General features: G+C 51.9%; 1 protein-coding gene across 10 annotated transcripts in view; it reads left to right on the top strand.

The window, feature by feature from the left end:
- The first annotated feature begins 210 nt into the window (after positions 1-210).
- LOC105478479 (transmembrane protein 63A) overlaps positions 211-15397 on the top strand; it is a 37259-nt gene continuing 22072 nt past the window's right edge. For 2 of the 10 annotated variants that reach the window (XM_024791923.2, XM_071081399.1), the window contains exons 1-5: positions 1250-4353; positions 5960-6159; positions 9228-9307; positions 11499-11565; positions 12438-12475. In XM_024791923.2, the coding sequence (XP_024647691.2) occupies positions 5971-6159; positions 9228-9307; positions 11499-11565; positions 12438-12475 (374 nt within the window). In that variant the 5' untranslated portion in view covers positions 1250-4353; positions 5960-5970. The other 8 variants (XR_011614829.1, XM_071081400.1, XM_071081374.1 and 5 more) reach the window with 6 other exon arrangements.

Below are 15397 nucleotides of genomic sequence, written 5' to 3'. Positions count from 1 at the left end.
GTAGAGACGGGGTTTCTCCACGCTGGTCAGGCTGGTCTCAAACTCCCGACCTCAGGTGATCCGCCCGCCTCGGCCTCCCAAAGTGCTGGTATTACAGTCATGAGCCACGGCGCCCGGCCATAAGAAGGATATTTTTATACCGTTACAGAAAAAGATGAAAGCTCAGAAATGGAAGAGGTCGGAGAACCCGCAAAGCCGTGCATGTGGGGTGAGGACTGCTCAGAACTCAGAGACGTTTGGTGCTAGAAAGGACCTGAGAGGAAGCTTTGGTCCAACCACTCGTTTCACAGATAGGGAAACAGGGGCCTGCGGATGGGGTGGTTTGCTCCTTGATTCCCAGGGCGTGCGGTCCTCCCCGAACCCAGCCTCGCTTCCTGCGCAGCGCCCAGCAGTCCCAGGCGCGGCGGGCCGGCCCTGCTCTTGCGAGCTTGCGGTCCAGTTGTAGAGGCCACCGGCTTCCTGGAAACATCTGGCTCCGGACCGGGAGGCATGCCGCGCTCTCGGAGCTGGGCTGGAGTAGGTGCCCTTGGCGGCCCTGGCTCTGGCAGTAATGGACTTGGCCCTAGGGAGCGTTGGAAATGCTGCGACCCGCCCCCACATTTTTGCCCGAACGAAGACCCTCCGGGCTTTCACGGTCCGGCCTTCTACAGCGGCGGGGGAGCCGCGGCCTCTCGCAGGGCGCTCCGCGCGGTCCCCGACTGCCCGGAGCCGAGGTGCAGGCTGAATCCTGTTGAGTTCCCCATGCTACCACCCCGCCACCTCCACCCTCCCGGGGCGGGTCTAAGAGCTCTTCGGGGAAATTCAAAGCACCACAGGGACCAACGTTTGCAGATGCTCTCCCTGCGCTGCGACCACCCTGTGCTTGGCCCAGGTCTCCCGGAGGCGTCCAGGCGTGCAGAGGGACGGAAGAGGGTGCGCCCCAACGGATCCCTTCTCGGCCTCTGGACTTGAGATGGCCGGTCCGGGGCTTGCAGATCTCCGGGAGGACCTGCGGGGCTAAGCGACGATCAGGAGGCCAGGCCAGGGCAGAGGACCGCCGAGGGCCACCGCGGAAGGCGCAGTCGGCTGCGTCCAGGCTGGCGCCGGCGCGGGCGAAGGCTCCAAATTGGGCAAGCTGTGGACGCAGCTCTGCGCATGTGCAGGAGGCGCCGGAGTTTCACTTTGTAACTTTTAAGTGGTCGGAACACGCCCCGCCTGGCTAGGTCCCGCCAGACACGCCGCCGCCGCAGGTACAGGGGACAGGGGACGTGAAGGGGGGGAATGCACCCTCCGTCTTTCTCAGGACGTGCGGGGCCGGGTCCACGTCGGGGTGCTCCCCAAGTGTCCGGTTCCGGAACGGCTCCCAGCCTCCGCAGACACCAAAGCCCCCGACCCCAAGCAGGGGTTGACGACGCCGGATTGGGTGGGAGGAGAGGGTCAGGGCAGGGGTCGCCGCGCCCCCATTCCAGCCCTGCGTTCCTCGGGACTTCCTGGCGGCTTTTCAGGACTTCCCTCTCCGACGCTCCGGCTTTTCGCTTTCAGGGTTGGTACCTCCTTCCCCATCCCTCTCTTTGGGATTTGTCGGCGGAATCCGACCTCTCACCTAACTAGGAGCGCAGCTCTGGGCTCCTCCGACCCTAGACGAGGCCGGGCTGGGAAAGGGCCAGGCGTCCGAGTCTCCTGACGCCAGGAAGGCAGAGGCCACCCTCGGGCTGTCCCTGGGTGACCACTTCCTGCAGCCTTGGCGGAGTCCTGAGGACGGAGGCTGGGGACTCGGGAACTTGGGGAGAAGGGCGGGGGCAGGACAGGTGAGGCGAGCTCTGCTAAGAAACCAAATCCGCAAAGGTTCCAGCACCTGATAAGAATAGCTGCCTGAGGCCCTGGAGGGGCCTTGGTCATTCAGCCCCAGGCAGGTGGTGTCCTCTTCAAGGGCAGGGGTGGACAGCGTGGTGGACCCCCTGACCCCTCCCCGCCCCCCCCCACACCTGTCAGGTCATCCTCATGTCTGCTGTGCCTTCAGGGGGATATGAACGGAAGCCGAGGCTCCTTTTCCCTTCACACACCCCCTTCCTTTGTTTAGTATGGGGGCAAAGGTCTCTCCTAGCTGTTCATTGGGCTCTAACAGAGAAGACATCAGGTGGGGTCCTGCCCTTGTGTTTCCCATTAGCTGGAGGGGTGACTTAAAATAAAGGCAAACAGCTTCTAATTGCTTACTAGGGCCGGTCCTGGGCTAAGTGCTTTACAGGTGTTGTTTGGGGTCTGTGCCTCCCAACAGCCCCGTGAGAGAAAGTGATCACTCGCATTTCCGGGCCATGGAAGCCAAGGCACGGAGTGGTTAGGCTGCTTGTCTGAACTGCGTGGTGCTGAGACCCTAACTCCAGAGTCTGCTCACATAATCCCTGAGCCACACTGCCTCTCGTTTCAGCCAGGGGCTGTGTCATTTCGTTTGTGCTCCAGGGTAGAGGTAAACAGTTGTCCGGGTTACTGGGTCCTGTTTGGTGTTGCCATAAGGAGACGTTTGTACTTTACTCTGCAACCTTATTCTGCATCTGAAAGACCAGAGTTAGCTCCTGAGGCAGAAGGCTGGAGCAGCTTGTAGTTTTGCTATGGTCATCACAGGATTGAAAGATTTGGTGATGATAAAATTATCCTGAATTTGTACGGGCCTTCTTGCAAGAACCAACAATATCCATATACTTCCTGCAACATTGTGCTGGCATTTCTAGAGCTTGTCAAGTTGGTCACCAGGCCAGTCTTTGCTGCCAATGGAGACTGGGCAGTGGGTTAGCATAGGTGGTTTACTTTGGCAAGTTCAGACAGCTGTTGGATTTAGCCATCTCCCACTGGCCACAATCAGATGCTTGCATGCACATGGGTTGGACTTTGGGTTGGGAGCGTGAAGTCACCTGCTGCCCACTCTGGCTCTTGGGCCTCAGCAGTAATTCTTGGCTTTCCTACCCTCAGCATATTGAGTGGGAATAAGGGGATGAATGGAGAATTTCTGGAAGGCACAGATAAGTGCTAGGCATTCACATACATCTAGGATGACTGAATATTGCCTGGGGTTCTCAGCCAGGCGGTGCCACTGCAACCACAGTGCCTAGCTGCTGGTTTGGCCTCCTCCATATAGCTGCCAGCTGGGTGCTCCCCTCCCCCTGCCTTCTCCTCAGTCTGGCAGCGCTGCTTCATGGTGTCTGTGTTCTCAGCTGCCCGTGCACAACGTGCCTGTTTGTGAAGATGCAGAGGAGCTGTCCTGTTGAGAGCCAGAGGGATGGAGCTGTTTCAATGGGATCTGGACTTTACCTGTCTAATGGGCAGGCACAGGCTGGGACTGAGCTGAAGGGTCTGAGAGAGACTGTGGATCCCCAGAGCTGTGCCCTAACCTGGGTGCTCATCGGAGAGGGCAGACATGACTGGCCACCTGAACTTACCTCCATCTCAGGCTCATAGTATTTGCTAGCCACCTCCCTGAGTTCTTATCAGACTTTGTCAAACCACCCTGGGAAGCCTATTTGGCAAGAGACAAGTGACTCAGAGGCATAACTGGGGCTGGAGGGGGAAGAGAAGCCACAGGTATTTCCCTTCGTGGAGGCCTCTCTCCTTCTCTGCAGTCCTGGCGAGGGTTTGCCACTCCCAGCACCACCACAGCACCCTCCCCTTTCCAGGGACAATGCTCCCTCTGTGAGCATTTTATGGGATGTTTTTTCTTTCCACTTCACTTCTCAAGCCTTCCTTGTTCATGCTGCTGTGTTCCTTTTTCCTAATTCTAGCTCTTGGGGAACCTTGGGGAGCTTCCCCAGTAGCACTAGCCCTTGGGGCCCAGGTGAAGTCCTTTGCTTGGGGTCCTACCATGAGCCCACAGCTTCCAGGGCTTCTGTGGGAGAGGGCTGCTCCCCTAGCCCCAGCAGGTCCTTGAGTTATTGGTGAAGAGGAGAGAGGCTGGGTCCGCAGGTGGTGCTGGCTGAGGAAGGAGGAGTAGAGTCGCACAGAGGAGCACTGGCGGATGGAGAACCAGTTCTGGGAGTTTGGGGAGAGATCCAGGCAGGAGGGAGCCCGCTGGGCAGAACGTAAAGCTCCGTATGGGCAGCATGCATACACGGGTGTGTGCTGGAGGGTTTCCATCCAGACCCCTATGCTGGAAAAGGGTGGCTCCCATGTGATGCTGGGTGTCTGTGATCCTTCAGGAAAGTCTACAGGCTGGTACCCCAGGACTTGCTGGTCAGGAAAGCCCTGCAGGAAATGAGTGTTAGTTCTGAGGCCTGGCCCTTCGCAGCTTGGGAGGTACCGGGGCTGCTTTTGCCTTTGCCAGAGACAGCTCCAACTGAGGACCTCCCCAACGGGTCCATCTACAGTCCTTCCTTCCCCTAGCGTCTGGTAAGTGTGGGGACAGGAAGAAGGAGGGGTAGGTGGTGGCCTCAAAGTGTTGGGCTGGGGTGTTCCATTGGGTGGTACCACTGGGTGGGGTTTAAAGGGAAGCCAAGAACATCTGTGTTCCAGAGGTCACTCTTGTGACTGTGTTCAGAGCCAGCAGCCCCATGACTCTGGCATCACAACCCCCACTACCTCCAGCCATTGCCAAGTCTCTTAGAAGGTTGAGAAAGTGACTTGGCTCTCTGGGGGATGCTCCTATGCTCTTGGACTTTCCACTTATTCACCCTTCCTGTACTTCCTGTCATGTGTGTGTGTGTGTGTGTGTGTGTGTGTGTGTGTGTAGGTGTCCATGTGTGATTGTCCCCAGCACTGCAGGCCTAGGGGTTACCCAACATACCCCACCAGCACTACTGGTATCCAAACATCTGTTTGGATTCTCTATATCTTTTCTTTTTGTTCTCAAGATCTTTGTCCCTATAACAGCTAGAAGCACCAGACTTAGCAGAAATCCCCTGGGAATTCTAGATTTACCAGATTTGGGCAGATGGGATCTTAAGCAAGTCCAGGTTGAACATGTGTTCTGGCCCTTCAGCCACAGTGTGAGAACTTGGACACTAACTCCCGGGCCTCAGGTGTCAGGGGACAGACACTGGAGATTTCTATTAGCTTCACCAGGGGCACCAGGAGCCTCAGGAAGGAAAGGTCAACAACCCAGCCTGGAGCAGTGTTTGCTTTGGAAATGCTGGGCCTTGCAGTTAGACTGATGGTACCCAGGAGGGGTATGTATGTGTGAAAGGGCGGAGCTGGAGGACCCAGAGGTACCTGAGAAGGCCTTGGAACTCCTGACTCCCTCCCCCTCCCTACCCTAGACCACCCCCTTTGCTTTCTCCTCTGTGGCAAAGTAAAAAGAGAACTGGCATCTGAGAGTCAAGACACTGGGTTTGGGATTCAATTCTGCCCTGACCAGCTCCTTAACCTTAACCTTGGGGCAAGTTATTAAACCTCTGAGGCTTGGTTTCCAAGTATAACAGATGGACCCATCTCTGAGGTCCCAGCTCTGACATTCTGTGCGCAGTGGGAGTGAGGTGTTGTCTGTGGTTCATGGATGGACCATCATGAATACTTGGATGTTCCCTTCTTCCCTGTTTATCTCTGTGTTTTCCTCTTCTTGCCTTTGTGTGCCTTTCTCCCTCTCCCCTGCCTGTACTGCAGATCTTCCAGTGGCTTCTGCAGGAGTGACTTTCCCAGCATGAGTCCTGGAGGCTAGAGGAGCTTTAGGACTTCTTAAGCCAGCAGCTGCACCAACTCTGTCCCTCCCTTACTCCATGTCACCCCCTCTGGGGATCTGTCCACTGTGTCCTGGATGAGCCATCCACTCTGACCATCTGATCCCCCGAGATTGTCCCATAATGGAGCCATTCTCTGTGGACACCGCCAGGCACTCAGAGGTCCAATGTCTGGCTCTCCTGGACTCCTTGCTGCTGGCTCCCTGTGCCCGACCAGTCCCTGGGGAAATGCCCACCTTTGGTTCTGCCAGCACTGGTGGGAACCTGCAAGAAATTTGAGCACTGAACATCTGTCTGCCTCGTTCTGTTGTCCTGTGCTCCAGGGAAGACAGGCATGATGGCGGACTCCCCATTCCTGGAGCTGTGGCAGTCCAAGGCCGTGTCCATCAGGGAGCAGCTGGGCCTCGGAGACCAGCCCAATGACTCCTATTGCTACAACTCGGCCAAAAACAGCACCGTGCTCCAGGGAGTCACCTTTGGTGGCATCCCCACTGTCCTGCTCATAGACGTCAGCTGCTTCCTGGTGAGAGCCCTCACGAGTTGTGTCCTACTGCCTCAGTTATTTGTTTAAATCCCCCGCCCAGGGCCTTCTGGGAAACTTAGATGAGAAGTCAGATGTAGCTGGGTTTAAATCCCTACTCTGCTGCTTACAAGCTCTGTGACTTGGGCATGTTACATAGCTTCTGTGCACCTCCCCTTTCTGCTCCGGAAATGGAGATCATAATTCCTGCCTCAGAGGATTTTGGAGATTGGATAAGGCCAAAATACTCACATAGCTACACCTGTGATTATTACCATGATTGCAGAGCTCTCTGCCTGTCATGTCTTTAAGGCCCTTGGGAAGGGTCATCTCAAGGGGTTGAGAAATGTGAATGGAGAGTACGGACTAGAATAGAGCAGCTGCAATTCCCAAGTGTCACCTCCTGTTCCCCTCTGGCATCCCTGGGGTTTTTAAAGAATCAGAAGCTGGGCTGGGTATGGTGGCTAATGCCTGTAATCCCAGCACTTTGGGAGGCTAAGGCGAGTAGGTCGCCTGAGGTCAGGAGTTCGAGACCAACCTGGCTAACATGGTGAAACCCTGTCTCTACTAAAAATACAAAAAATTACCTGAGTGTGGTGGCGCATGCCTGTAATCCCAGCTACTCTGGACGCTGAGGCAGGAGAATTTCTTGAACCTGGGAGGCGGAGTTGCAATGAGCCAAGATCGTGCCACTGCACTCCAGCCTGGGCAACAACAGCGAGACACTGTCTCAAAAAAAAAAAAAAAAAAAAAAAAAAAAAAAATCAAAAGCTGATTCTCAGAGCGTGCCTTCAGCAGGTGGCCTTTCTTTAACGTAGATCTCCTTGTTTACAAGGATGCCTCCAATTTGAAACATGTCATTGTTCTTCCTTATGCAGACTCAACATTAGCTGGCTGAGATTTATTGGGGTTAAAGTGCCTCTTCTTTTCACAAATGCCATGGGCTGGCCAGTGCCTCTTGATGTTGTCTCCTAACATGTAGCAGAGACCATCTGAATGAAGGGGGCAGATGGCTCTGATGGAGTAAACACCCTTGGACTGCTTGGAGCTGGAGACTAGGCTTGGGTGGGGAATGTGGGGAGGGTGGCTTAGGGTAGCAGGAAGGAGTGGACAGTGGTGTTGGGGTGGATTTCAGAGTTGGTGGGATTAGAGGAGGGTGGCCCTGGGTCTTCAGGGTGGGGAGAGTTTGGCCAAGGTGAGGAGTAAAGAGAGGGGGGTCTGGGCAGGGACCCTAGGTGGGCTGGGTGGGTATTGTTACAACAGTGTTGGTTGAGAAGAGAGTCACCCTCTACTGGAGTGTGCTGCTGAAGGTGAATTTTTTTTTTTTTTTTTTGAGACAAAGTCTCACTCTGTCACCCAGGCTGAAGTACAGTGGCATAATCACAGTTCACTGCGACTTCCTCCTCCTGGGCTCAAGCAATCCTCCCACCTCAGCCTCCTGCATAGCTCGGACTACAAGCACATGCCACCACGTCTGGCTAATTTTTGCATTTTTGGTAGAGATGGGGTTTCACACCATGTTGCCTAGGCTGGTCTCAAACTCCTGAGCTCAAGTGATTCACCAGCCCTGGCCTCCCAAAGTGCTGGGATTACAGGAGTGAGCCACAGTGCCTGGCCAGGGGTGGGTTTTTATTGCAGTAAGTTTTGGGGGTGGGGGAGCAGGGACACATAAGAGCCAGAGGGCCCTGGAGAGCATGGGTTTGTGGGAAACATCTGCACTGCACAGGCCAGGGTGGCAGCTGCTGTGGACAGGGAGGGCAGGCACCTGCTGAGCAGGTTACGTGGTTTTCCTACAACACGACTCACCTGCCTTTGAAAATATGTCACCAACTTCCTGATTCACCTGAAGAAAATTCCACGAGAACTCAGTGCCTCTGGGGTTCAGGTCTTCTGGATTTCCTTTAGGAAAACAAAGCCCCCCTTCAAAACCCCTGTTTCTGATCAGAGCAGGCAGGGATGTGCTTGCTAAGATTTATTTCTCTACCTCCCTGAACCTCAAAGAGAGAGACCCTGTCTAGGGAGGGAAGAGAGGCAGGAACATGGCAGGGAGCCTGCCAAGGTGGACTGTGGGGAGGGAGTCTAGAGTGTACAGATGTCTAGAGCTAACTGGCTTAGTCCAGCCCTGAGGTTGCCGTTGGACACAAGCTTGCTGAGGTGTCCCAGCTTACGGAGGCCGAGCCAGCCCGAGCACAGGTTCTCGTGGGGCCTTGCTGCCTGCATGCATGCTCTGTGCCTGCGGGGCCTGCCTTCAGGGGAACCAAACTCAGAGGAAAAATCTGACCATTTCTGGCTCAGCCTGAGGAGGCTGTGCTACCTTGGTTCTGTAATTTAAAATGAAATTTCTGGCCAGCGTGGTGGCTCACGCCTGTAATCCCAGCCCTTTGGGAGGCTGAGCCAGGTGGATCACCTGAGGTCAGGAGTTCGAGACCAGCCTGACCAATATGGTGAAACCCTGTCTCTACTAAAATACAAAAATTAGCCGGGCATGGTGGCAGGCATCTGTAGTCCCAGCTACTCTGGAGGCTAAGGCATGAGAATTGCTTGAACCAGGGAGGCGGAGGTTGCAGTGAGCCGAGATCATGCCATTGCACTCTAGCCTGGGTGACAGAGCGAGACTCCATCTCAAAAAAAAAAGAAAAAAGAAATTTTCTGTAAAGTGAAGAAGGACACTGGTTCCTGGGACTGCTGTGAGGCCAGACCTTACCCTTCTGCTTAGGGGCCACTGAAGGCAGATCAGGGCCTGAGACTGGGTCCTTGTGGTGTCACTGCTGCCTTGAGAGCAAGAGACAGGGCTGACGTGCATAACTAGGCAGGCTCCAGGCAAGCTTGGCATCAGCGCTGGCAGCCTTGGTGGCATGGGCACAGGTGACAGGAGCTGGTGAAAGGGGTGAGCAAAGCATCCAGGCTACTGAGCTGTGTGGCCTTGGGCAGCTCAGTGCCCTCTCTGGGCCTGTGTGTTTTCCTTCTAGCCCTGCTGAGTGCAGGCAGGTGGGTTTTACCCCTGAGACCGCTGTGTCTTCTAATGAGAAGCCATCCAATATGCTTTTACTTGGTTTATTTTCTATTTTTAGTTCTTAATCTTGGTGTTTTCCATTATAAGAAGAAGATTCTGGGACTATGGCCGCATTGCTCTGGTGTCAGAAGCAGACAGGTAAAGACATATCACCTAGGCCATGAGCATGCATGTGTGTACGTGTATATGAGTGTGTGTGTACATATATGTGTGTATAGTGTGAGTGTGTCCCTGGAATGGGCTGGGGGCTTATGAAGCCCTCCGTGTGGGTAGGACCCACACGTGACACTGCTATTAGATTGTGTTCACTGAGTGTATCTACTTGGCCTGTACCAATAGCTATTCTCTTTGCTCTTCACCACAGACCCATGAGATCAGCCTCACTACCCTCATTGTGCTCACAAAACCAAAACCAAAACAAAAACCAAAACCCAGGCTTAGATGCTCAGCTCCCTCAGGGCTTCTGTTGGGCCAAGGCTGTGAACCTTGTTGGCCTCGAACAGATTGCTTTAGATACTGAGGGCTTTCATCATCCTCTGAAGAGGATGCCCATTTTCTTTCTCCCCTTGAGTGTTTTAAGTGATTATCTTTGAAATTAATTAGCTTGGGGCCAGGGTTGGGTGAGGATCAAGAAGGGCAGCAGAGCCGTCAGGGAACTGTCCCACCCTCCTGCCAGGTCAGTGCCGGCTTTGGATAAGTCTGTTACAAAGCACAGGCTCCCTCGGCTGGGCCTCAGGTCCTTCTAGTTCTGCGTGAGGCTCTAGGATTCTCTGTTCATGTCGCCTAAAGGATGACAGTGAATTCTGGATCTGCACAACCTGACGTTCCAGCTCCAGCTGGCTGTTTGCACCCAGGATCTTATGTCAGATGTGGCAATAGGAAGTGAGTGATGAAAACTCAGGCACTGGCCCCAGCTGCCACCCAGAGCCTCCCCTGGGGCTCTTCAGGCAGACCCTCCACTCTCGGGCCCCTCCTGACATGTGGCCTGAGTGACAGGGTCCTTTGAACTGGGAAAAGGAGAGGTGTACCTGAAAATGCACCATCCTTTCCCATGATCTCTGCTCTGGGATTTGCTAAAGCCTGAGGTGATGACCTTGGGCTGTTGGGGAGAAACTTTTGGGACATCTGATGCCTTTACAGCACATTCAGCTAGAAGTGGGGGCTGTGCACTCTGGTTGAAAAGACCACTGGGGATCAGAGGGCCCTGCTGCATCCCTGGCTGTGCAACCTCGGTCAAGGCCCCAAACTTATTAGGGTCGGTCTCCTTCTGTCGTCTCTTCTCCATGAGGTCACCGTGAAGGTCAAAAGGGAAGGTCTCTGCAAAGGCTTTTAAAGTTAAGTTTCATCATGTGTTTTGTCTTTAGCAGGGGGACAGTAGAACCAGGAATAGGAGACTAGAGAAAAGGAGTCACGGCCAGGCATGTTGGCTCACAGCTATAATCCTAGCACTTTGGGAGGCTGAAGCGGGTGGATCATGAGGTCAGGAGTTCAAGACCGGCCTGGCCAAGATGATGAAACCCTGTCTCTATTAAAAATACAAAAATTAGCTGGGCATGGTGGTGGGTGCCTGTAAGCCCAATCACTCAGGAGGCTGAGGCAGAGAATTGCTTGAACCCGGGAGGCAGAGGTTGCAATGAGCCAAGATTGTACCACTGCACTTCCAGCCTGGGTGACAGAGCCAGACTCCATCTCAAAAAAAAAAAAAAGAAAAGCAGTCACATATTGCAAACACCTCAGATTTATAGCACATGGGGTATTTTTATGGGAGTACTTGCAAGAAAGGATTTGATTACAATGCCACAATATAAAGTGCCATCATTTGTCCACTCTAAAAGATATGTTTTGACATTTCTCATCTCCGAAATTGGGAGGCATCTTGTGATTGGTGGGTGGTCATAGGTTATTTGGCAGCATTTTTTCTTTAACAGTTCATAAAATAATTATGCAAATTACAACCAGTGGTATCTTAGATTTGATAAAATGTAGTATTTATTCCAAATTTTATTTGATAATATTGGGAAATATGCTATAAATTGGCAACCCTTTGAAGTCACTTTAGCTAGACCAGTCACAATGATATGGTTTCTGGGTGTTGACTCCTTGCTGTTCATCCTGTATAACGTAGTTTTATACCATGCCTGGGAATGGTCATTGTCCTTGTCTCTGTCTTTCACAGAGTGAGTTATATTTTGTCTCAGCCATTGAGGGCTGGTAGCTTTGGTTCTGAGCTCCAAGAGGCAGCAAAATACTGGACATGATCTTTTTGACTCTTTGATTTCTTTTTTTTTAAGGAATTATCTGTCATTGTTTTTCTTTTTTGTGTCTCTAGCGAGTCCAGATTTCAGAGATTGTCATCGACTTCCTCCTCAGGGCAACAAGACTTTGAAAATGAGCTGGTTGGTATCTAAGGAACAGTTGTGGTCATGGCCAGGCGTTGGGGACTGGCAGTCATGGTTTTGGGGAGGGAGCAGGGTGGATCTTGAGTGCCAAGTGCTGGAGAAAGTGCTTTTCTGCATTGACGAAGGCACCTGAACTTGGGAAGTACCACAGGAGAGATGGCAGCTGGATGACCGGGGATCTTGAGACTGGATGAACTTGCAGGCGGAAAGGGCTACGGAATCCCTTGGGCTTCCCCAGCACTTCTCTCTCTTACATGTATGGCTTTGTGTGACAGTTAATTATGGACTTGCCAGCTGGATTATGAGCCAGATGTGGGCAAGAGCCCTGCCTTCTCCAGCTCTGTTCCCCAGCGCCTGATGCCTAGTAGGTGCTTAGTCATTGTTGAATGAATTATTGAACAAATATTTGTCTTTCCTAGCTGGATAACAGCCCAGCTTTAGGGGTATTAAGTTTAAGAGATGTGGAGGACAATAAAACCTACAGACACCCTTTCCCCTTAACACCCATTCCAGCAGACCATCCAATCCATTAGGCTTGTTTCCTCTCTTTTGCCTCACCTCTTGGTCAGTGATTGTAAACAATCAAACAGCAGCCCACATCACTTTCCCCAGAGCTGCCCTGAGCTTTCATCAGATTTGATCTAAGTTTTGTGATTTGACCACGAGGTTGTCAAGAGATTTTAGCAGGAATTCCAGGCATGTGGTGTATATTGTGAAGTACTGGGCGCATGCTTGCTGAATATGGGATAAAAGCACTGTTTTTTGTACAACAGGAGGTTAAATGGTTATTTAATGTCAAAGACAATAGTTACATCTGCCTCCCAAAGACACAGATGTTGGAAGCTAATCCCTGTTCTCTCCATTTCCAGGGATGCTGTCCCTGGCTGACTGCCATCTTTCGTCTGCAGTAAGTACACTATGGGACAGCTGCTGGGGGGCCTTTGGGCTGGTTTTTTTGGGTATTTGGCCAATCAAGAGGCAAGAGCCAAGATGCTTGATCTTAAGATGGGGTCTCTTAGATACTTTTCAGTTAATGTCCAAAGCAGTATGTGAGGGCTGAGAATCAAGGTGGCCAGGCAGCCCCTGGGGTCAGGGGCAGAGGAAGGAGGCCTGTAGGATTGGAGCCTCCATGCTGGAGGGCAGACAGTCCCTGCTGGAGCCTGGAGCTTCCCAAATTGAGGTGGATCCGAAGAGTTCTTGAAGGTAGAGATGAACTTTTTTTTTTTTTTTTTTTTGAGACGGAGTCTCACGCTGTTGCCCAGGCTGGAGTGCAGTGGCGCGATCTCGGCTCACTGCAAGCTCCGCCTCCCGGGTTCCCGCCATTCTCCTGCCTCAGCCTCCTGAGTAGCTGGGACTACAGGCGCCTGCCACCGCGCCCGGCTAATTTTTTTGTATTTTTAGTAGAGACGGGGTTTCACTGTGGTCTCGATCTCCTGACCTTTGTGATCCACCCGCCTCGGCCTCCCAAAGTGCTGGGATTACAGGCTTGAGCCACCGCGCCCGGCCGAGATGAACTTTATTTATTTCAACATATTCAGTGGAAATCATATGTTCATCTCTCATAATACTGCACAAACTAAAGCTATTTTTTTGCTTTAATTATTCAACTTAATATTTAACACCAATTAGATGTCAATGGAAGCTCTCCTAGGCAGGTTTGCATGTCTTTGAATTAGTGAAAAGTGAAGAAATATAATACATTCAATTCATTTGGTTACAAGTTTTCTTTTTTCAAATGGGGCCCATGGAGAGAAATCTAAAAGATTATTAAAGGTGATTAAGAGCCAGTTAGTTACCTCTCATGTGGTGGAGGGAGCCAGGAGGCGGGGACTGATGTGAGGCTTGGTTCTCACCTGCTGCCATATTCCATAGAATCTAAGAAGTCATTGTTGTAAGATGCGTGTTATTTTATATAGCACTAAGAACAAGAAAACGTTGCCAGCTAAGCTACCATCAACTATCACGATAGGATACACCTCATTTCAGAGGAGTTGAAATATGCCCGGCTGCGGTGGCTCACGCCTGTAATCCCAGCCCTTTGGGAGGCTGAGGCAGGCAGATCACGAGGTCAGGAGTTTGAGACTAGCCTGGCCAACATGGTGAAACCCCATCTCTACTAAAAATACAAAAATTAGCCGGGCTTGGTGATGGGTGCCTGTAATCCCAACTACTCGGGAGGCTGAGGCAGGAGAATCACTTGAAACCAGAAGGCAGAGGTTGCAGTGAGCCAAGATCACCCCCACTGCACTCCAGCCTGCACGAAAGAGCAAAACTCCGTCTCAAAAAAAAAAAAAGAAAAAAAAAGAAATATGAAAATGACATCTTAGAATTGATGAAATGTGGTGGTTATAGGATGTTGAGTAAGTCCCTCTTTCTGGACCTCAGTTTCCCCAACTGTAGAAGGAGGCTGAGGATAACATGTGCTCAGGCTAATTCAAAGGAATGAATACATGCGAGAGCATGTTGTAAATAGTCGGTTTGGTAGGAGTTGTTCCCAGGGGAACTGGTAGGAGACAGAGCCCTGTGGCAGACAGTCAGCTCTGGTCTGGAACAGGAGGAAGCAGGAGGTGAGTTAATTTATTTAGAAATGAGAACAATGTAGTTAATTGCAAAGCTTTGTCCTCTAGATAAATAGTAATCATGACTCATATGAACAGGCATATTTCTCAGCATCTGCTGATACCACGTACAGCACTAGGTGTTTGATGCTTATTATCTCTTATGAGCCCCTGTTAAGCCAATGAGGTAGGCAGTGGGCAGTTTCCTTGCTTGAGGTCAGAGGCAGGTAAGCTGCGTGACCTGCTTACCTCTCAGGTGGAGGCTGGATTGCATTGTGGTCTGACTGTAAAGCCCACGCTGACATCTTTCAGATCTGCCTTTCTACGATGCAGCCCTTGCCTCCCTGAGCTCTTCCCAAAGCACTGCTTTCCCAGCCTAGAAGCAGTGCCTTCAGGGAGTGGGAAAGAGCAGAGTGCCCTGCCCCTTCTCCCTCTGTAGCACAGAAGTCTAGCTTGTGTGAACCTGGAATTTTCTGAGTCCCCAGTGGACCCAGAGCCTCCAAGTGTAGCACTCCAGGGGTGGGAAAGGATGGAGCAAGTCACCTCCCCATCTCTGGGGACACAGGGAGGAGGCCAGGGTGGTAGGATAGACTGGGACTCTTGGCTCTACCTCAGGTCTCCACTTGAGGGGGAGACAGGAAACAGGTGGGGGCCTGGGCATATTCCCAACTTTATTCTTTTTTTTTTTTTTTTTCTTTTTTGAGATGGAATCTCACTCTGTCACCCAGGCTGGAGTGCAGTAGCGGGATCTCAGCTCACTGCAACCTCCACCTCCCAGGTTCAAGCAATTCTCCTGCCTCAGCCTCCTGAGTTGCTGGGATTATAGGTGTGTACCACCACACTTGGCTAATTATTATTATTATTATTATTTTGTATTTTTAGTAGAGACAGAGTTTCACCATGTTGGCCAGGCTGGTCTTGAACTCCTAACCTCAGGTGATCCACCTGCCTCAGCAAAGTGCTGGGATTACAGGCGTGAGCCACTGCACCCAGCCCTAACTTTATTCTGAATGTGATTCCTTAGAAGCAGGACAGGGCTGAGAGATGACTGTATTTATGTACCTTTCCCACACACGTAACTTGGGCACAAATGTTTCTAGCAACATCAGATGGAGTGCTGGTGTTCCTTTACCTCAAGTATGGTACAGGGGCTAAGATGGTGGGCTCTGGAATTTATATCATGTGAGATCCTGAAAGTTATGCAAATTTCCTGTGCCTTTATTTCCTTATATGTGAACAAAAATGTGGGGATAACAATCAAACCATCTCAT

This window comes from Macaca nemestrina, chromosome 1, assembly GCF_043159975.1.
Source record: "Macaca nemestrina isolate mMacNem1 chromosome 1, mMacNem.hap1, whole genome shotgun sequence".
NCBI classification, from domain to species: Eukaryota; Metazoa; Chordata; class Mammalia; order Primates; family Cercopithecidae; genus Macaca; species Macaca nemestrina.
Note: the sequence above shows the minus strand (reverse complement) of the source record. Positions and strands in the feature narration are given on the sequence as shown.